Source organism: Aphidius gifuensis, linkage group LG6, assembly GCF_014905175.1.
Source record: "Aphidius gifuensis isolate YNYX2018 linkage group LG6, ASM1490517v1, whole genome shotgun sequence".
Classification (NCBI taxonomy): Eukaryota; Metazoa; Arthropoda; class Insecta; order Hymenoptera; family Braconidae; genus Aphidius; species Aphidius gifuensis.
This window is the reverse complement of record NC_057793.1, coordinates 6872154-6894257: the sequence shown is the minus strand read 5'-3', so window position 1 is coordinate 6894257 and position 22104 is coordinate 6872154. Positions and strand designations below refer to the sequence as shown.

General features: G+C 22.6%; 3 protein-coding genes across 8 annotated transcripts; all 3 read right to left on the bottom strand.

The window, feature by feature from the left end:
- Positions 1 to 1258: 1258 nt before the first annotated feature.
- Positions 1259 to 8860, bottom strand: LOC122859138 (probable serine/threonine-protein kinase tsuA). Its single transcript, XM_044162525.1, has 9 exons — positions 7712 to 8860; positions 3285 to 7607; positions 3060 to 3089; positions 2817 to 2954; positions 2607 to 2728; positions 2411 to 2535; positions 2025 to 2317; positions 1772 to 1954; positions 1259 to 1492 (listed from the first exon to the last, which is right to left on the bottom strand). Exons 2-9 carry the CDS (start codon positions 7428 to 7430, stop codon positions 1307 to 1309), a joined length of 5223 nt encoding a protein of 1740 aa, XP_044018460.1. The 5' UTR covers positions 7431 to 7607; positions 7712 to 8860; the 3' UTR covers positions 1259 to 1306.
- Positions 8861 to 9328: 468 nt separating this feature from the next.
- Positions 9329 to 12480, bottom strand: LOC122859167 (general transcription factor IIH subunit 1). Its single transcript, XM_044162569.1, has 5 exons — positions 12329 to 12480; positions 11274 to 11811; positions 10242 to 11187; positions 9982 to 10157; positions 9329 to 9910 (listed from the first exon to the last, which is right to left on the bottom strand). Exons 2-5 carry the CDS (start codon positions 11784 to 11786, stop codon positions 9785 to 9787), a joined length of 1761 nt encoding a protein of 586 aa, XP_044018504.1. The 5' UTR covers positions 11787 to 11811; positions 12329 to 12480; the 3' UTR covers positions 9329 to 9784.
- Positions 12481 to 13385: 905 nt separating this feature from the next.
- Positions 13386 to 21859, bottom strand: LOC122859170 (scavenger receptor class B member 1-like). 6 transcript variants are annotated; one of them, XM_044162574.1, is made up of 12 exons: positions 21724 to 21859; positions 21356 to 21440; positions 20947 to 21008; positions 19124 to 19215; positions 18042 to 18202; positions 17671 to 17815; positions 16773 to 16973; positions 15629 to 15789; positions 14935 to 15218; positions 14567 to 14685; positions 14372 to 14497; positions 13386 to 14297 (listed from the first exon to the last, which is right to left on the bottom strand). In XM_044162574.1, exons 3-12 carry the CDS (start codon positions 20978 to 20980, stop codon positions 14007 to 14009), a joined length of 1614 nt encoding a protein of 537 aa, XP_044018509.1. In that variant the 5' UTR covers positions 20981 to 21008; positions 21356 to 21440; positions 21724 to 21859; the 3' UTR covers positions 13386 to 14006. The 6 variants fall into 6 exon arrangements, with proteins under 6 accessions (XP_044018509.1, XP_044018511.1, XP_044018510.1 ...); XM_044162576.1 differs by having other exon boundaries at positions 13926 to 14297; positions 21356 to 21432; positions 21724 to 21847; XM_044162575.1 differs by having other exon boundaries at positions 13926 to 14297; positions 21356 to 21432; positions 21680 to 21762.
- Positions 21860 to 22104: the final 245 nt, after the last annotated feature.

Here is a 22104-nt window from a genome sequence, read left to right as displayed (position 1 = left end):
TTTCCACAATTAAACGCATTGTTAGTTTAAAAAAAAAAAAAAAAAAACGTATTTTTCAAATCAATTTTTTTTTTCTTTTTTCTTTGTTAAATTATTATAAAATAAAAAAAGAAAATTTAGCTCAATTTAACGGTCATTTTTTTTTTCTTACAATTCATACAATTTTTTTTTTTTTTTTTTTTTTTTACAATTTATAAATATAATTTTTATAAGTTTCACGAAAATATTTTTTTTATTATGTTTTTTTTAAATTATTTTGATCCACTTAAGTCGTTATTATTAAATGAAAAATATTTTACGAATATAAAGAAAATAAAAAACAAAAATATTAAATAACTGGATGATTTTCTTTTTTTTTTTTTTCTTTCTACTTTTCGCAATAATGTACAAGTAATTAAAAATAATTTTTTTTTTACTTTTTTTTTTACGTTATGTTTTTCTTTAAATAATCTTAACAAAAACTTATAATTAGAAAAAAAAAAAATATATTTCAACAACTTAAAGAGATTACTATTCATTTCTATTAGAATTTTTTTTTTTTTTTTTTTTCAATTATTTTGTTTATAAAAAATAAAGATGCTAAGTATTTTATCAAACAATAATTAAAAAAAAAAAAAAAAACAGAAAAAAAGAAAAGAAGCTAAAGTATTACATAATTTTTACACGTTAATTTATAAAATAAATTAAAAAATAAAAATTTTTACTGCAATAATTGAATAGAACAATTAGCAATAATATTTTGTTAATAATTAAAAAAAAAAAATGATAAATTCATTCAACAATTCATGTAGAATTGTATATTTAAATATTTTTTTTTTCTTTCAATAGACGTTTGTTTGTTTTGTTTTTTTTAAATTTGTTTTTCATTATTTTCTTTTTTACAAAACCCACTCATTCTTCTATCACTTGTCCTTATTTATAAATGGACATAAAGAATTGGTATTATTATACTACGACAATAATAACAAATATTAATTTACGTTAATTTAATTATACTGTGATTAAAATCACCATAAGTTTGTATTTATTTTAAACCCGTTAAAAGTTGAGATAAAAATACTATTGTCTATAAATGTTTACACTCTTTAAACGTATTCAATTAATTTATACATTATCATCTTTGATTTTTTTAATTATATAAATTAGTATTAATTATTTACCTTAGTATTTTTTTTTATTTCTTCTTTTTTATTTGATAAATTTTCTTTAGATATTTTTTCAATTAAGTATTAAAAAATAAAACTAATAATTAAGTCTCATTGTTGTTGTTGTTTTTTCTGTTGTTTGTTTTTTTTTTTTCTAAACACTACAAAACACTGGCACTTTCAATATAATCAGATGAATGATTTGTTAATCCTTGAATCATTGGTAATTCAGAATTAATATTTTTTTGAATTTTATTTGTATTTTTTAATTTAGAATTTTCTTTTTGTCTTTCTTGATGCTCTATACTATCAATTTCTGCCCATATTGTTCGTACATCTTTGAACAACTGTAATAAATAAAATTAAAAATTAAAAATCAATTTGTTTTGGCAATAACCTTGTAAGTAAAATTAAATAATCAAAATTTCATAACTAAAAAAGGATTGGACTTGATGATTCAATTAAAAAAAAAAACATTTTACATCGATAATTAACGAATTTAAAATATTCATAATTCAAGGCTAAATAAAAAGATAAACAAACTTTCTTTCCATAATCAATTAAATGAATTTTTTAACAATAAAAAGTAAATAGTTTAAAAACTACGAGAATTATCAATATCTTACCTGATTCAACCATGCTTCATCAGCCAATAATTCATTCAAGACGGTTGTTGTATCCTTATTTTTATCAACTGTTTTTCTTTCATTAACTCGCCTGGCACACTCAAGAAACATGAGATATTTTTGATGTGCAACTTTATTAAATAATCCAGCTTTTTTATGACAAACTCTGCATAAATAAAATTCCTAAAAAAAATAATAAATAATAAAGTAAACAAATAAATTAAATATTATAAATAAATTTTGTTAAAAATACCTTTTCTTGTGGATCTTGTGGTGATGGTTGATGTATGTACAAAGAATCCAATGTTGATTCATTATACGGTTGTCCATATAAAAATATTCTTGAAAATATTTTTTCACGATGACAACCACTACAATCTTTATCTTTACTTTCAGCTGATGTAAAATCTTTGATGATATTTAAACAAGGCCACGTTGAGAATGCTAGTATGACATTTTGTTGCCATTTTGTTGTTGATAATAAACGTCTTTTTCTTTCTTGTGTTATTTCATCAACTGTCTTTACATTTGATAAGAAATAATCATCTGTTTTGTAAATTAAAAACAAATAAACACAATTAATTATCATATTAAATTTATCATTAAATTGTTTATATAATTATTGCTAATTATTTATACCTTTTTCATGTAATATTTCAGTTAAAAAATTTGAATCCAATGCCTGAGATATTAATGTTTGTATATACACTTCAAAGCTATCTTGATACTGTTCATTTTCTTGGATATTTTTATTGATAAATTCTCTGAAAAAATAATTAATTAATTAGTAATGATGAATTAACTTGAGATTTTTAAATATAAAATAGATAATAACCTGTCATCCAGTATTAATTCATCACGTAAAAATTCAACAACTGTTTCCATTTTTTCTTGTAGCCAAAATTTAACTGGTACTTGTTGATAAATTTGACGATTTTGTGGTGACCATCCAGAGTACTGATTTAAAAAAAATAATTAATTATTATAAATAATTCAATCTACAATATATTCTTGATGAAAAAATGTTAATTAAAAATTTACAAACCGTTGATATATTCCTATAAAGTATTTTGCCATTTGAATCAAATGGCTCATATTTTTGTAACAATGTTTTTCCATCAATTCTCCAAAGTGCTGGATATTCCTCATTAAGTTCTGATTTAATAACAACAAATTCACCAGCCTGTAATTGATAAAAAATTAAATAAATATTAATTAATAATTAACTGATAAAATTTAGAAGGTAAAATAATTTTTTTCAATTCATTTTTCATTGTAAAAAAATTACCCCGTCATCATGATCATCCATAATTCGCTGCTTGTTTTTTGAAAAAAATAAAAAAACAAGACAAACACAATTTTACTTGACTCATTTAAAGTTAATAATAATAATAATACTCATAGCACAAATAGATAAATAGATCAAATAGCAAAACAATTAAAAAACATAACCTAAAAATTTCAATCAAATAAATAAATAAAATAAATTTTTATAACAAAAAAAAGTACCAACCTTAAATGGTGATATGTCAATGTCCTCATCACTAATTGATGCCAATAATTTTTCATCAATTTTAACAGATGATTTTGTTGAATTTCTTTTTGTTCTTTTTTTTTTATTATTTGTACCACCAATACGACTAACAGCATCAATTGTTGACATATATTCATCATCATCAAGCATACGTTTATGTCCACGTTTATTAACAATTATTTTACCACGTTTTTTCTTTTTATTATTATCATCAACTTCAACAATAGCTCCAATAGCTGTTTTTGCTGATGGATTCCATGCTGGATCACCACCATCATCACCACCAGCACCATCAACACCTCCATCATCATCACTATGTTGTTCAGCAAGTTGTTTATTTGTTATTTTTTCTTTAGCCTTTCTTTTAGCTGTTTCTCTTCTTGGTGGTAATGATGACGATGAAGATGATGATGAATTATTATTTTTTGATCTTTTATTATTCATTATTTTTGTATTTAATATATCAATTGTTGCATTACTTATAATACTTTTTTTTTTCATTCTTTCAATTGTCGTATCATTTTTTTTAGTTTTTTTTTTATTAATAATTTTTTTACTACTTTTAGTTCTACTTGTTTTACTTGTTTTTTTAATTTTTTTAGATTTATTATTATTAATTTTATTATTTAATAAATTATCATCATTATTTTTATTTATTAATTTATTATTTTTATTTAATATATATGTATCATCACTATCATGATCATCGTCATCTCCAACATCATCATCTCCATCATCCTCATTATTATCATCATCATCAGTTGATGAAAAATATGGTTTTTTTCTTTCTTTTGGTAGTGGAAAATATCTTGGATCATTTGCATAATCAATTGTTGGTAATTGATCTTGTTTTGTTAATGTTGTTGTCGTTGTTATTGCTGTTGTTGCTGTTGTATTTTTATTATTATCATATTGTCCATTAATGATATCATTTTTACGTTGTGACAATGATGATGATGCAGGTGATGATGATGTAGATTCAGGTGGTACATATGGTCGTGTTCTGTTCCATGTTGATTTTTTACCACCACGTATTATTGGTGTTGGTGATGGTTCTCTTTCACCTTGTAAAAATTTTAAAAAACTTGTCATAAAACCAGTATTTGGATCTAATGATGGTTTTTTTAATTCTTTATTATTTATTTTATTATTTTCTTTATGTTCTATAAATTCATTATTTTGTAAAAATTCTAATTCTTCTTCAATATCCGGAACTATAACTTTTTTAATATTATTTAATTGACCTTCATGATTTGTTATTTTTGTATTTACTGGTGTTAGATTTGTTGTTAGTATATTTTGTTGTTGTGATTGTTGTATTTGCAGCTGCTGTTGTTGTAATTGTTGCTGTTGTTGTTGTTGCTGCTGCAGCTGAAGTTGTTGTTGTGGTAGTTGATGATGATGATGATGATAATGCTGCTGTTGTTGTTGTGGTTGATAATTAACAGCAGACATATCAACTGTTGATTGATATTCTTGTGAATGTTGTCCACTTGTTAAATTAAAAGTTGGAAAATAAGCAAGCTGTGGTGGTGATGTCATTGATTGTTGATTATTTGTATTGCCAATAAAATTACCATTTGACATAATAGTATTATGTGTTAAAAATGGTGTTGATGTTGATGAAAACATTTTATTATTTTGTGGTGATAAATTCCATTTTTCAAAATCAAAATAACCATTTGTTGATGATTGTTGTTGATTAATATTATCATTATTATTTGATGATCTTGGTATTCTATCAATAAAATTATTAATTATTGATGTTTGTGTATTATTTGTTGTTGTCGACGTTGTTGTTGTTGCTGTTGTTGTTGGTGGTGGTACTATTGCTGTGGTCGCTGTTACTGCTACTGCTGTTACTGCTGTTGTTGTTAATGGCACAACAGTTGATGATGTAACTTGTTGATCACCTTTTTTATTATTACGTTTTCTAGTATTTTTTGGTTTATCAGTTTTTTTATTATTTATTGTTAATGGTTGTTGCAGCGCTTGTTGTAAATGACAAGCTGCTGATTGTATATTTTTAACAATATTTAATTGTTCATTTTGTAATGTAACTTGTGTTGGATTAAAATAATTTGTTAATCTCTCTGGTACAACTAAAATTCTTTGTTGTACTTGTTGAGCAGTTATAACTTGTTGTGAATTTAATTGTTCATTATTTGTTGTATAATTATTATTATCTTGTCTTGGATTATTATCCCAACACAATTGTTGTTGTGTTTTTTGTTGATAATTAATATTAGTATCATTGGTATTATCATAAATACTTGTTTTATTATTATCTGTAATACTCAATGCTCTTGTTATAACTGATGGATAACCAATTTGATTGTGTGTTGATGGTGGACGTGTTGTTACAATTGTAACATCAAGTGGTGATGGTGGTGTCATTTGTGTTTTAATATATGATCCTTGATTAATATCATGTTGTAATGGTGATGGTGATGACATTGATGTCATTGGACTATTGTACATTGGATATGCTGGACTTGGTGCATGTCCAAGTGGACTTGCTTGTGAATGTCCTTGTAATGGACTTTGTCTACGTGGTACAACAACAACACTACCATTACCACCACTACCACCACCACCGTTACAATCAATACCATTTTGTGTTGTTGATGTTGTTGATGAATATGCTGAATCAGTTGATGCTGATGATTTTGATCTTGGATGATGATATTCATGATCATTTTGTGAATTTGTTACAAATTGACGATACGTTTGTTGTTGATTTGGTGTTTGTTGATTAATAATATGAAATTGTGGTTGTTGTTGTTGTTGTTGTTGTAAATTTGTATTAATAATTGTTCTTTGTTGATTATTATTTTGTTGTTGCTGTTGTGGTATATTACCATTTTGTTGATAATTAATATTTCTATTATCAATAATTGAATAACTAATTGGTGATGATTGTGATGTTTCAAGTACAGTATCAACAACATGTCCAGAATGTTGATGTTCATGATTATTAATAATATCTGGATATATTTTAGCTTGTGCTTTTGTTTGTACAGTAACTTGACCATTAACACCATTTGATTTTAATGTACCATTATAATTACGTATTGTATTTTTATCATTAATTAATTGTGATGATAATGATAATGATACAGATGATGATGATGATGAGGATGAAGAAGACGAGGAAGATGATGATGACGATGGTGATTGTTGATACGATATTATTGTTGGTGTTGGTCTTGTAACTTGTTGTTGTTGTTGTTGATGCTGATGATGTCTATAATCTTTTGTAATATTATTATTTTGTGCTGTTACAATACAACTTTGTTGCATTGTTAATTTATCATTTGTTTGATTACTACTATTATTATTATTATTTTGATAATTTGTTGTTGTTGTTGGTGTTGATGTTAATTGTTGATTATTAATAACTTGTCCACTTGTAAATGGAACATTAAAACTACCATCATAATTTTGTACTACTGTTGTTGTATTATTTGTTGTTTGTTGTTTTGTATTTGTTGATGATGTTTGTTGTGGTGATATTGGACATACAATACTTTCATGTGGTAATATACCAAATGGACTTGGTAAACTTGTATTTGTTTGATGTGATGACCATCCAATTGTTGATGAATTTGGTGATGTTGATTGTGTCTGTTGTGTTTCATAATAAGATGTTGTATTTTGTTGCTGTTGTTGTTGTTGATGGCTAACTAAATAATTTTCATTTTCAACATCCGATACTGGTGATGTTGCTGTTGAATGTTTACCTGCTAATTGTGTCATTTGTATTTGTTGTCGTTGTTGTTGAAATAATGGAAATACTTCATAACTAACAGTTGGTACTTGTGTTAAATAATTAGCAGGATTAAATGTTGTTGTTTGACCAGTTATTGATACTGCTGGATGTACACCAGTTGGTGTTGTTGTTGGTGCTGTTGATGATGATGATTCTGGTGATACTGTTGATGTTTGTAATAATAATGGTGTTGTTGTTGCTGCTGCTACTGTTGGTGTTGTTGTTGATCCTATTATTTGATTATTTGTTATAAAATTACCAGTACCTGTTGATTCAACATTTTCAAACGGGCCAATTGTTGCACCTGTTTGTATACGATCGTATGTTGCATACCATGAACCAACTGGATCCATTACATTAATTTTCGACACCTTAATGGTGTCACTAGCCTGATATCAACAGGCTATCAATATTTTTTATCAATTATAATATTTTGGAATTTTATCAATCATTATTGATTATTTTTAATTTATTTTCCCATCTTCTGTATGTCAATCATCAGATTTTTTTTTTTCTCTTTTAAATTCGTTCTGCAACAAAATTAATAGATAAAAAAAATTAACAATTTAATAAACAATACTCCATAATACAAGTTTATTTTATAAATAAAACCTTTATATAATAATAAACATACATTTCGTTGAAAAATTTTATGAATGATCAGTCAACCATGGACATTTCCTTTTTTTTTTTTCCAGTATATATTAAATTATATTTTATATATTTCCTGGGACTGATAAGACACTTTCAAATATATCCGGCAAAGCGTCTACTCCAAAACTGTAACACTCACTACTTCAAGATGATGATGATGATAATGATGATGATGACGACGATGTGTATTACCAATGAATTATCAAAAATGTAATAATAAAATTAAAAAAAAAAAAAAGTAAAAATAAATATAAAAATAATTCACAACGCCAATAATTATTAACTGGAATATGAACTTGATTGACTTTCACAAAACTATTAATAAACAATGTTTACGTTGTATTATTAAATAATCACAAACAATTATTTATTATTTTTTGGTTAACAACATTAAACACACAATTGATAAATAAATAAACTGCTGGGTCACCAACACTTGATTATCGTAGTCGTCGTCGTTGATGATTATTATTATTTTTTTTTTTTTTCATAAAAAAAAGAAGAAAGAGGCGAAAAAAATATATATAAAGTGTATATATGTGTATTGGTGTGTCCTGTCTTTCTGTCTCTAAAAATTATTTTTTTTTAAATTTTATTCCACACAAGAGAAAGAGAGTAAGAGAGAGCAAGAAAGAGAGAAGATAAACACAATGGAGGGAATCTTCGTTTTTTATTTATTTTAACATATATCGCTTTTTTTTTTTTTCACTTTTTCGTGTTCTTTATTTCCACCAATGAGATTCTATGATAAAAATGAACCACAAGATGATGCACACGTGTACAAAAAATAAAAAATTAGGATAAGTGTTTTTTTATTTTTTTTATTTTTATTTAGTTTGTATATTTATTGTTATTATTATAATAATATTTTATTGCGGTGATATTATTGCTGATAAACAAGGTGTGTGTTATTTATGACGAGACGCGATGAGGAAACTGCGTCCGCCTTGTGTGAGGACACAACGTTGTTCCGAATGTTGCTGCCATTTTGATCATAAAAAATATATATTTATTTGAGGGGCGGAGGAGCGAGAGAGAGAGAGTCAACAATTGGCAAGTACGCCATCTGACGATTGCCAAATTATTTATACAAAAAAATATATATAATTCAATTCTCTCCTCTCTCTTTCTCTCCCTCTATTTTTTTTTATTTTTATCCATAATCACTGGGTGGGGTGTGGATATAAATAAATTTAAAAAAGACAAGAGGAATCATCATCATCATCGCACACACGCGCGCACAGTTGCATTATTTATTTTTTAAATTGTGATGTGGATTGCAAGGTGCATGCGCATTGATCTTTTTTTTTTTTATCTCAATGAATGAATGAGAGTAACTATGTCAAGTATAAAAATAATAAGTCTATATTTTATATTTAATTTAGTTATTATTGTTAACTCCAAACAACTATCACGACAAAAAAAAAAAAAATGATCTTGTTTTTTAAAAATAATTGATTGCTTTCTTTTCCATTAATTATTTATTTAATTATTGTTTATTTTTGGATAATGCATTATTGATATTGTTTTCTAATTTTATTTATTTATTTTTAAAAAAATTTACATTGATTTTTATATTTAAAAAATTATTAAGACACTTATTTGTTTGTTTTTTTTTTTTTTTATACAGAATTGTTGTTTTATTTATTTATAAAATGAATTGGAGAGAATTGAATCGTGAAAATTGGCTAGTAAAATTGAGTTGTAATTATTTTTTAATTTGTTTGTTTATCAGTCGTTGAAATTTAAATAATGATTAATGAGGAAAAAAGACAAAAAAAAAAAAAATAGATAATGATTATTTATATTTAGTTATCCATACAGTGGACAATATAAATTTTCGATATGCAAGAAATAAATGATGACGTACGTGGGAGTAATTATGACATCACTTTGGCTATGAATAACATTTCCCACCCACATTTTTATAACAATAAAAAATATTAATTAATTATTGCCAACGAAATTCATTTAGAATTTGGTGTAATGTTTTTTTTCTTTTGTTTTAATTGAATTTTATAATTAATCTCGTCTAAAAAGCAGTGAACAATGGCTATCTGTGTTGCATTTTTCTTTGTTGCCAGACGGCAAATTTACGATACGCTGTGTTGAGCAATTGGTTCAAATGATGAGTCAGATTTTGATTGACTGAAGCAGAAAAATTTTGTTGTACACGTACCTAAAAAAAAAAAAATAATAAATTATATAATTAAATGTTAAAAAAATAAATTAAATATTTAATTAACAAACCTCGAATGGATTAAGTATTAATGTATGAAAATGTGATAATGTTTCATGCATTTTAACAGCATTTGCTTCTAGCTGTGGTGTTGTTGGTGGAAAACATTTCCAAAATTTTTTTAACAATTCCAATATAGAAACATAAACAGAACGTAATTCTTTTTCCAATTCTTTTGGTATCACATCTGTTGATAAACACATGAATTAACAATAATACAATAAATGTAAAAAAATATAAAAGCAAGCAATAAATATACAACAAAACTTACGTGCTCCATGATCTTCACGATATCCTTTCATAAGTAAACCACCAGGTGTTAATTCACCAAGTACAAGTACTGCTGTTTGTGGACAAAGTAATGATCTCATTGATGATCTTGGTATATTACTACCATTTAACCAATCACCAGCTTCATTTTTTAATTTTTCAAGTATATTATCAACATCTTCACTTGATGATGATGTTGTCGTTGTTGTTGTTGCTGTTGTTGTTGCACTACCACTACCACCACCAACTTGACCAGCAATTGGTCCATGTAAATATCTATCAACATGTGTTAAATTAAGTGGTACACCAATTGATAAATTAACATCATGACTTGTATCTAAATCATCGTATATTAGTTTTTCTTGTATTCTTAATTTTTTATTCTTTGGTTCATTATTATTAAATGAAACATTTGTTAATTTATTTTTTTCACCAATATTCAATCCATTATTTTTAATATTATTATTTGTATTATTAATTGTTTCAATTGTTTTATTATTATTATTATTAACTGTACTTGTTTTCATAACCATTATACTATGTTGATTAAATCTTTTGATCATTGATTGATGTACATTATTACCAGATACTCTATCATTATCACCATTACCACAACCATAACCAGCATCAATTGTTTTATCAATAAATGATGTAATATCAACAAGTGGATCATTAATACCACATTGTATATCTTTTTTTAATTCTTGATCATCAATTTTAGCACATTCAGTAAATAAATCTTTGGTCCCTGCATTTATACGATCACGATGAAAATAATGTGATTGAAAAAATTTTGTCCAAAAATCTTGTTCAGTCATTTTATTTGGTACATTTTCACTAAACTTTTTTTTAACTGCTGGATATGTTTTAAATATTGATTTAATTATATCATGAGTTAAATTATATTTAAGACCATTACATCCATCTGTTTGTGGTTTAATATCAGCCTAAACGAAAAAAAAAAAATTGACAATTTAACAATTATTTATCAATTATATTTCAAATATTATTTAGTAGAAATAAACACACTTACAAGAAAGGCACCATTAACACCAATCTCTTGAGATTGATTTGTATTTTTAACAGTATATTCTGGCACATATTGACTCCAAAATTCTTCAGGTGTTATGACATTTGTTTTAACTAAATCATGATAAAGCTGTAATAATTTAGCATTACTTTTTAATACTTGTGCTTTATCTTCAAGTTCTTTATCAAGTTTATTTTTAAAATCTGGTAATAATCTTTGTAGCCAATCTTTAACTTTATTACGATCTTCAATTTGTGATTCAACACCGCTTTTATTAACAAAATGAAATGTCGTTGATGTATTATCACGTAATACAAGTTGTAATTGAATTTTAGCTTTTCCATCTGGTGATATTTTTTGTGTTTTAATATCAGAATACATATGACTAAGTGATACTGTATCACGATTATCAAGCATCCATGCTATTCTTTCATTCATAACATAAAGTGTACCATCACCTTTTTTATAACGAACTTGGCCTACTTGTAATAACACATCCTCTGATGATGTTGTCATGTTGCATATAATATTATTATTTTACCTAAAAAAAAATTTAATATTTATTTATTATTTATGTTTATGTGACTTGTTCAATTGTCCTTGGACCACACACAAGACTTAAATCCAAAGACAAAATAATAAATAAAATAACAATAAATTAAAAAGAAGAAAAAAATTATGAATCATAAAAATTTTATAACAAAAAGTTGTTTTTTTATTATGTCAACAGAGATCTAATTAAAATAAAAATAAATATTTATAAATATCCATTATATATGTATTGGTTATGTATAATGTATTATTTCTTTTTTTTTTTTTTTTCTTCTCTTTTTTTTTCTGTTGAAAACGCCCGGCAAAATGAGACAATTGAGACAATTTTGTGAGTGTGTACGTGTACGTGTGTGTGAGAGAAATTTGTGTGGATAAATAATTGAAATAATAAATGATTTAAAAAGGTTTTAATATTGTAAATATTGTGTTGAATAATTGATAATTGTGTTTAGTATATTAATGTGTATTTAATTTGATAATTATTGGTGATTATTGATGATTATTACCGGTGTAATTGTTGGGATGATTGTGGAGCGATGTGATTGCCTTACGTTTGGCACGGCCATGAAGTGCAACAACACACATTGTCGTCGTTGTCGTGGTCGTTTCTCGAGGTGAAGACGGCTACGGCACAAACCGTCCATATGAAACAGCAAACCATCGACCAAACTCAATTTTACAAGGTACAACGTTAATCAAATGAAAGGATTTTTTTGTTTATTTTTATTTAAAAAAAAAATTATAATTTTGAGGATTTAATTTGATGGCTGGGATTTTAATTTATAATAATGCTATGTTGTTATTTTTAATTTATATATTTATTTTATTTGGGATTGTTTATTAATTATTATTTGATTATTTAGATTAAATTTTTTTTTTTTAAATTGTACGCCATGTTGTTGTTGAGTCGAGCGGGAATTTTGAATTATTGAAATTTAAAATTTTTGTTAAACGAAATAATTGTAATTAAATTATGAAATTTCTTTAGATAATTAGTTTTCAGTGTTGATCAAATAATGGAAGTGTAATTTTATGAAAATTTTATTTAGAATTATTTTTTTTTTTAACATATATAGCTTGCAGGAAAAAATTGTGAAATTTGTCTGTAAATAATGGGAAATATAAAATTGAAAAAAAAATAAAAATAATTATAATTAAATTCTGAAACTTTTAGGATAATTATATTTCATTGTTTTCTAAATAATAAAAGTATAATTTCATGAAAATTTCATTTATAAATATTTTTTTTTAACAAATATAACTAAAAAAAATTATGAAATTTGTCTGCAAATCAGAGGAAACATAAAATTGCAAAAAAAATAAAAATAATTGAAATTAAATTTTGAAATTTTCAGGAAAATACTATTCACATGTTGTCTAAATATTGGAAGCATAATTTCCTTGAAAAAATTTTTCTATATACTCATAAAAAAAAAACAAAATATTTATAAAAATTTAACTATCAAATTGTTGTTCTATAAAATGAAAAAAAAACCCAAAGACTTGTTTCATTCTTAAAAAAAATTAAACAAATCATAAACAAAAATAAAAATAATACTCAAAATTTTTTTTAGTTTTTTATTTTTCAAATATCATTAAAATCCATGTACAATTTATTTATTTTCATGATATGTTTTTTTTTTTCTTCTTAAATTTATTTTTATTCAACTCACATAAAATGCAATTATGATGGGAATGATATTATTATCACTATTGTCTTATCACCCTCAATAATTAATTACAAAAAAGAAAAAAACAAAAATTAACTATCAATAATTAATTTCTTTTTTTAAAAAAAGTACATAAAAATAGACAAAATGTCCCAATCAGTCTTGTATATTAAATCTACCAACAAAAAAAAAATAATAAAAAAAAAAAAATTACACATCATCATAGAGACGAATAAAATTTAAATAAAAAAAATTCCAAAATCCAAAATTTCCACATGTTTTCAAAACTAATAAACCAAAATATAAAAAAAAAATTTTTTCTCAAATTTTCAAATAACATAATTAATTATATCAGTGATAAGACGTAAATCCCATCAGCATATTTTTATTTAAATTTTTCTATAATTGTTACAAAACAAAATACTTGAAAAATAAATAAAAATAATATAAAAAATTTATTCTCATTGATGACATGTATGATTATTTTTGATAATAATAATAAAAAAAAATAAAATCAACCAAATAATTCTGTTCTTGATGTCATTTTTTTAATAACTGGTAATATATGAATAGCAGTATATTGTCCATAACCAAGTGGTATTCTTAAATCAGCACTGTCTCTTCTTTCATCATTCATTTGTTGTTCACTTTGTTTTATAATCCAAAGTACACCAAATAATGACAAGAAAAATGTTAAAATACCACTAATAATAAGTAAATAAATAAAACTTGTTTGTGCAATTGGAGCAATATTTAAAAGTAGTTTCATTAAAAATAATATTTCATTTGTTTCTGGTGGTATCGTCTGTAAAATACAAAGAAAAAAAAAAATTAAAAATCAAACATTTAAATTTGCAAATTAATGAAAAATATATTTACCAAGTCTGTCCAAAATAATGGAATAACAAGATTATTAAAAACTTTAATTTTTGGATTATAAACTGTCTCATCCATAACAAGATTTGTTTGTAATTTTGAATGTACATCAATTGGTGCTCCAACATCCTAAATATCAAATAAAATAATAATAAAATAACGATATATTATTTGATATTATTTTTCGTTGTTCATTACCGGTTGTATAATAATACTACTGAGATGTTTTTCAGGGTCAGGATGAAGACCTTCAACACCATCAACAAGACTTTGATCAGCATAGAGAAAGTGAGGCAATGAAATTGCCGCAGGTATATCTAACAATAATAATAATTATTATTAGCATTAATAATGATAATAAATTTTTAAAAATATTTAAAATTCTAAATCAAATAAATTTGACAAGATTAAATGTATATTTTATTTTTTTTTTTTAGCAAATATACAAGGGATTATTTATGAAGCTGATATTTATTTTATGCATAAATTATTTTCTTTTTTTCTTTTTGTTTGTTGGTTAAATAAATTTTTAAAAAATATATTTAAATAGATAAATTAATACTGACTGTAGTAACATGGTGTTAAATCTGATAGACCTTTTTTGAGACATTTCGACATTTTTCTACAGTAACATTCATTGTCTGGATTATTATCAGGTGTATCAAGAAAATTATCAGACAGAGAATATTCATATCCTTTTAAACCAGATGATACAACTTCTTTTTTAAATACAATTGGTAATGTACGACAAAATGCTTTTCTAAATACACGAAATACAGCATTTTTATCCATATGAGTTGGAAATAATGAACCCTCTGTTGCTCCTTTTATTTGATTGCAAAATGTATTTCTGTTGATAAATAATATCAAAAAAATTATTCAACATTTACAATTTTATTAATTAACAAGCACTATTACATACAGGCGTATCTCCATAAACTATATAGTAGTATAAAAATTATTTCCAAATGAAAAAGTCTTTTGTCTTTTATGGACATACGACTTTTTTATTTTTCGCAATAAAAATACTGGAGATACCTCTATATACTGCCAACGAGTAGGACAAGTGTTTTTTTTTTTTTTATAAATAAATTTTAATCATCTACCGAGTCAACAATTTATTTAGTAAAAAAAAGTTTTTAACTGAATTGTTTATAATTTAATTTGTTGATTTTTAATTAAAATAATTGATATGAAAATAATGAAAGAACAATATTTAATTAATTTTTTAAATATATATAAATTGATGAAAAAAATTACCCTGAATTTGTTTTATTTGTTTCTGGTTTAACATATCCCCAATTTGGTAAACCTGGACTTCCATTGTAATTTTGAATACTCAAATATCTGCCTTCTTCATTTGCCATGTCATCGTTACTATTAATATTAATATTAACAACATTTTCACCTTCGTCATACATCTGTAAAAAAATAAATGACAAAATAAGAAATACAAAAAAATCATTTAACATTCTAATTGATATATTTTTTTTTATTTAAATGGACAATCTATCAAAATTAATTGGTATGCAATTGAAGCAAACAACTTGGCTTATTTACATATAATATTTTTTATTTTTAAATTAACATTTTTAATATTTTTAAATTTATTTAAAAAACACTTGTTGATTTATTTTTGTTATTTTTTTTTGCTTTTTGTGTTATGGAAAAATTGTAATCGTAATATCAATTGCGAAATAGTTACATTGATAATTTAAGTGAAAGGATTTCACAAAACTCTTAGACAACACATATTAATATTATGTAATAATTACATTAACATGTCACTGTTTTTTTTTATCTTATTTTATATTATTAAGCTATCATTTTGATTATCAATATTTCCTGTTTTGTTTTTTTAATATATTTTTTGCTGAAGAGCTGTATGTGATTGATAATTTATTTTTTATTCAAGTTAATAAATTATTAATGGAAATTTAATTATACATTTTTCAATTGGAAATTGATTTTTTTTTTTTGTTTATTAAAATTTAGATTAAAATTGAACTATTTTTTTTTATATTTCGCTCTTTTTTCAAGTTTAAAATTTTTATAAAAATATGTGACGAGAATTTTTTAAAATTAGATAAAATCATAAAGCACAGTTAAATTTTCAATTATATAAATGTTTTTTGGAATCTAAAAAATTATATTACTCAAAAAAATATATAAATCATCAGAAAAAAAAATTTTTTTATAAATAAAAAATTTAAAAATTAAAGCTTAAATATTTTACTGACTAAAATATTAAATATTTATTATAAATTTTTAGCCACTTTTAATGATTTCAAATTAAAAATTTCAAGTATACATAATTATTAATTTTTTTTAGATTTAACAAGTTATTGTTGATTTATTTTGTTATAAATAATTAAATAATGAAATAATTAAATTATCATCTTACCCTATCAAGCAGACCAAATTTTTTAAAATTAACAAAATTTGGTATAATACCAGCAGCAAGACGAACAAGTGAATCATCATATCCCCATAAATATTCGTGAACAGTCATTTTTAATATTGGCTGACTATTTAATATATTAGCCAAATGTGCCAATGGATAATTAACAATAAAACCAGCATTACGTAGTGCTGATGATACACCCTGTTAATAAAAAAAATAAACAAATTAAATATATATTTAAAATCAGGTTTGTTACGTCTGGGTTTTTTTAAAAAACTTTTTATTCTTTTATTTCATTTATTTTTAAACTCTTGATGATTCCAATTTTTCAATAATATCTCATATTGTTTAAGAATATATAATTCAAGAAAAATACAAAAAAAAAAAAAAATTAATTTCAATTTTTAAATGATTAATATGAATAGAAGAGAAATGGCCGATGGACTCTTCACCTTCGTTTTTTCACGGTCGAGGATAACAACTATCCTTCTTATAATATTATTATTAATATTTATTTATTAATATATTTTTTTCATTTAATTTTCTACACAGTATTAATATTTGTTAAAAAAAAAAATATATATTTAACCTGTTGATGAATTTTAAAAGCTGGAGAAATAAAAAAAAATTTTTTTTCTCAGCCAGGTATATAAGTTTGAAGAAAAAAAAAAAAATCCAATATATATATTAGACTTGAGTAGATAAATATTGATGCATAAAATAAAAAACTTTATCAATGTTTAAAAAAGACTAAAAAAAAAAATTATATATATATTTTAAAAGGTCAAAAGATATGTGAAGAAAAAAAATAAAAAAAAAATATATTTTAAAAATTTTTTAAAAGGTGAAATAATTATTTATAATATTAATTGTTAATATAAATATAATTTTTTTTTACCAGCATTGGAATATTTGGTACATATATATTATCAACTTCTGGATTATTAACTGATAATTCAGGTTTAAATATTATTGTACGTCTAGGTGTATACGAAATAGTACCGTTATCATTCCAATGAACATTCGCATTCTCCAATATTTCCCTGTTAAATATCAAAAAAAAAAAATATATATATGACAAAATTAAAAAGATTCATGAATATTTTAATAAATAATAATAATAGTAAAGCAATAAAAAAAATATTATTAGCCAATCGACAGTGTCTTACGTGGTGTTATATAAATACATATTTATCTTAACAAAAAAAAAATTAAATAAAAAATAAAAAAACATAATTAAATAATAGTTTATTATTATATTATATTTACTGATAAACATAAGGACCAATTTCATCAACTCGTAATTTTTCTTGACCATTCATAAATTCATCTTTATTTGTTATATTAAATATATAAACATTTAAAAATACTCCAATTGGTGGTTTTTGCCAGAGTAAAAATGCTGTTGATGTTGGTGTCATTGTTAATTTCTAAAAAATTAAATTATCATTTTTTTTCATTTATTAATTGATTGTAATTTTGGTACGATAAAATTTTTTATTAATTATTTGTAATTAAGATTGTTTTTGAATTTTTTAAAAGTCGAGTTTGAAAAAAATAAAAATCATATTAATTTGAAATTTTTTTTGTTTAAAAATTATTAATATCAAAATTGTTTAATAGAAATAATGTAAAAATATAGTGATAAATCAAAAGTTGGATTTAATTTGAAATAAAGAAAATTTAAATTTAAATTTTCTAATGATTTGTTTTTTAGTTTAAAAGAATAATCATTTGAATTTAGAGTAATAATTAAAATGAAAAAAAAATAATTATCATTATTTAAAATAGTAATTGGAATTTAATATTATAGAAATATTTATGTATCTATTTATTGATTGATCAATTAATTTATTTATTGATTAAGTTATCTATTTTATTATTCATTTATTTTTTTGCCCCGATACATAAAAGTCTAATTAAAAAATAATCCTTCAAACAACAAAAAGCAAAGCTGAAAAATACTTGAAAAAAAAAAAAGTTTGATTTATATTTATTTACCAAAAATATCTACATTAAAAAAAAAAAAACTACTCATTCTTTAAATTGAAAAAATAAAATTGAAATAATAAATCAATCAAAGAATTTATTATTTTTTTATTTACAAACGAAACACACGATAGAATATAAAAATTATTTGTTTTTTTTTAATTTTAATTTAATCACCATGATAATTTTTTATTATCAATTAAAACTAAATGTGCTAAAAAATTTAGAAAAGCAAAGAACAGAAAAATCTATCATTGATAATTTAATATCATATAGAAAAATAGGTGAAATTTTATCGTACCGCGTGTAATTAATTTATGTAACTATTTTTTTTTTTATAATAAATGTAATTTTTTTTTTACCCATTGAAATATTAATTTAACTGGATCTATAATGTAAATTGCAAATGCAAGACTACAGCAAAGTATGCTAACCATAAAAAGTATAATACATCCTGAAAAAAAAAAGAAAAGAAATTAATTAACAACAAAAAAAAAACAATAAAAAAAAAGAAAATGATAATTATATTTTTTGATATTTAAAAAATGTTTTCTTATAAATTACTAAAATAATAATAAATAATGATTTTGATAAATATATATTATTGACATAAATTGCAAGTGCACTTTATGTATTTTTACAAAATAATATAATATTTTTATAATTAATAAATTGAACTCAAGATTGGATACTATGTGTGACTTTTATCATTTAAAAAATTAAAAAAATAATCAAAGTTCAGTGACCATAAACTTGCTTTATTACTGACATGATTAAAAAACAATTTTATTGATTTTTTAAATATTTATCAATGCAAAAATATAATGAAAATAAAAAAATAAAAAAATCATAATCATTTATGCATAGCATCAACACATTAATCTAAAGAAAAAGAAAAAAAAAACTGTCAGTTTTTAATTATCATATTATTCAATTAAAAATTCAAGATTTATGAATTATAAAATTAAACAATTTGTATTTTTAAATTCAATTTTTATTATTTAATATAATTAATACAATAATTAATTCATTAAATTAATTTTTTCTTATAATGTTATACTTAAAAAAATAATTTTCACCTTGACTCTATTTTTCTTTTATCCTTTAAAATAATTAAGTACACACGCAAATATTATAAATGAACAAAAAAATAAAAAAACAATTTATACTGAATAATAACTGTCAAGTAAATCTAACAAAAACAAATCAAAATAATTATACAAAATAGTATATAATATTTTAATAAAAGAAGATAAAAAAATTGATAAAAAAAAAAATTTAAAACATGATAAGTTTATCATAACTAAAATTGAAATATCATCGTAAAAAAAAAAAAAGTAAATATTATCGCTGTCAAAGAAAAAATCTTGGGGTAGAAAAAAAAATTTTTTTTTCATTGTCATTATATTTAATGAGTGAAGAAAAAAAAATGAAAAAAAAAATTTTTAACACTGAAAAAAGATGCCGAAAAATTCATTGTAAAAAAAAAATTTTCCTTTCATTTTTTATTATTATTTAAAAAGTTTTTATAATTTTTCTTTTTATTTATGAAAAAATTTGCATAGGACCGTCATCTCATTAACGCCTTATGAACCAACATGTTGACAATATTTATTTGAAAAAATAAAAAAAAAAAAACATTTTCTTTTAATAATTATTTAATATATATATTTTTTTTTTCTGAAAATTCATGGAATTTATTATAATTTTTTTATACAAATTTTTAATATCTTTTTACAGTCATTTTATTAACCTGTTATATGTTCTGTTAATTTTTTTTTTTCGATTTATAAATATATTGTGCGTTTTAATTTATTTATTTTATTATTCCTTTCCGGTTAAAAAAATTTAATATTTATTATTTATTCAATCGTTCAAAGTGTACATGAAGAATTTCTTCGCATGTAGAATTTTTTTTTTTTTGTATTTTTAAATTTGTTTTAAGCTAACAGGTAATGTAATAAAAAAAAAAAATATTTTTGATATGACACTTGTGTCTTGATTAAGTGTTTATGATTTTTTTTATTATTTTTTAATTTTTTTTAATTGAAAATGATATTTTCTTTGTTGAAAAAATGAGAAAATTTTTTCTCATGATTTTGTATGAAATTTACAATTAATTTAGTTGTTTTTTAAGTTTTTTTTTTATTTTCTATAATAATATTTGGTTTTTAAATTAACTCACTTTTAAACTGGCGAAACTCAGCTGATGTCTTCATGATTTTATTAAAATTTAAATAATATTATCTACAAAAAAACATGTTACAATTATTACCAACGAAAAATTTAATTTTTAATTTAAAAAAAAAACATAAATATTTAGTAAAATTATTCAATTGACGACAATATAATTAAAAATAAAAATTATTTTTAATTGCTGACACACTCAAGTCAGCAGAATTTCAAGTTTATGAATGCAAAATGTGTTAATATTGACGTCAAGTCAAATAAAAACTGATAGTACTTTCTTGTACTTAAATTTGTAAAACATATTAATAATTTTCTTAAACTCAAATTAACACGTCTAATAATTAGAATAAAAAAATATCTGTTTAATTAAAATTCACTGTATAACCAAAACCTAATTTTCTTACATAAATTAATTGTTAAATTGATGATGACGACGATCAATCCAATGATATACACTTAAATATCACAAATATAATTTTCACTGCAATCCTTAATTAAAAATCACAATAAAAAAAGAAAAAAAAAATTAAAAATTATTAAAATTTAAATAAACACGTGTAATTTCAATTTATTTATGAAAAAAAAAAAAAAAAAAACAATAAAAATACTTAATTAATTAAATACTTTTATTAATTCTTATTGCAAAAAAAAAAAAAAAAGAAAATTTCTATGATATTTTTATAAATAAATATTAAGGTAAATTTTTTTGTTAAACTATCACAAAGGACCTTTAATTAAATGTATTTTTTTTTCTTTTTTTTTGAAATCATACCACTTATGTTGTAGTCAAGAGCAACAACAAGTGACTTTAACAGACTAATGAGTAAAAGTCGCTGAAAAGACGCTGAGTAGATTCGATCTCTTATGAGTTACAAAGCCACATCGTATTGGCTAAAAATATTCTTACGGGGCGTACAAAAATCTTAAACTCTCGGTGGAATGATGAAGTAAACTGGGGGGCTCCCCCTTTTTCAATATAATATATCCACGTACATTATTATCTTGGTTACATAGCGATGAAAAATTCAACAAGAAAGTACTGTAGACATGAGAGAGTTACTCAAATATAACATTTATTATAAAATTTTTAAAAAATTATTATTATGTAATTTTTTTTTTTTTTTTTATCATTCATTGATTTATTATAAACATT

Bases quoted from the DNA above. Each gene is read 5' to 3' on its own strand.
- LOC122859167 (XM_044162569.1), bottom strand. From the start codon at position 11,786: ATGACAACATCATCAGAGGATGTGTTATTACAAGTAGGCCAAGTTCGT. The intron at 11,188-11,273 runs GTAAGTGTGTTT...TTTTTCGTTTAG, and splicing joins GTGTTAATGGTGCCTTTCTT to GCTGATATTAAACCACAAAC. The intron at 10,158-10,241 runs GTAAGTTTTGTT...GTTTATCAACAG, and splicing joins TCGTGAAGATCATGGAGCAC to ATGTGATACCAAAAGAATTG.
- LOC122859170 (XM_044162574.1), bottom strand. From the start codon at position 20,980: ATGAAGACATCAGCTGAGTTTCGCCAGTTTAAAA. The intron at 15,219-15,628 runs GTAATTTTTTTC...ATTTATCAACAG, and splicing joins ACAAATAAAACAAATTCAGG to AAATACATTTTGCAATCAAA. The intron at 14,498-14,566 runs GTAATGAACAAC...TTTGATATTTAG, and splicing joins GTAGTATTATTATACAACCG to GATGTTGGAGCACCAATTGA.
- LOC122859138 (XM_044162525.1), bottom strand. From the start codon at position 7,430: ATGGATCCAGTTGGTTCATGGTATGCAACATACGATCGTATACAAACA. The intron at 2,318-2,410 runs GTATAAATAATT...TTTACAAAACAG, and splicing joins TGAAATATTACATGAAAAAG to ATGATTATTTCTTATCAAAT. The intron at 1,493-1,771 runs GTAAGATATTGA...TATTTATTACAG, and splicing joins ATGAAGCATGGTTGAATCAG to TTGTTCAAAGATGTACGAAC.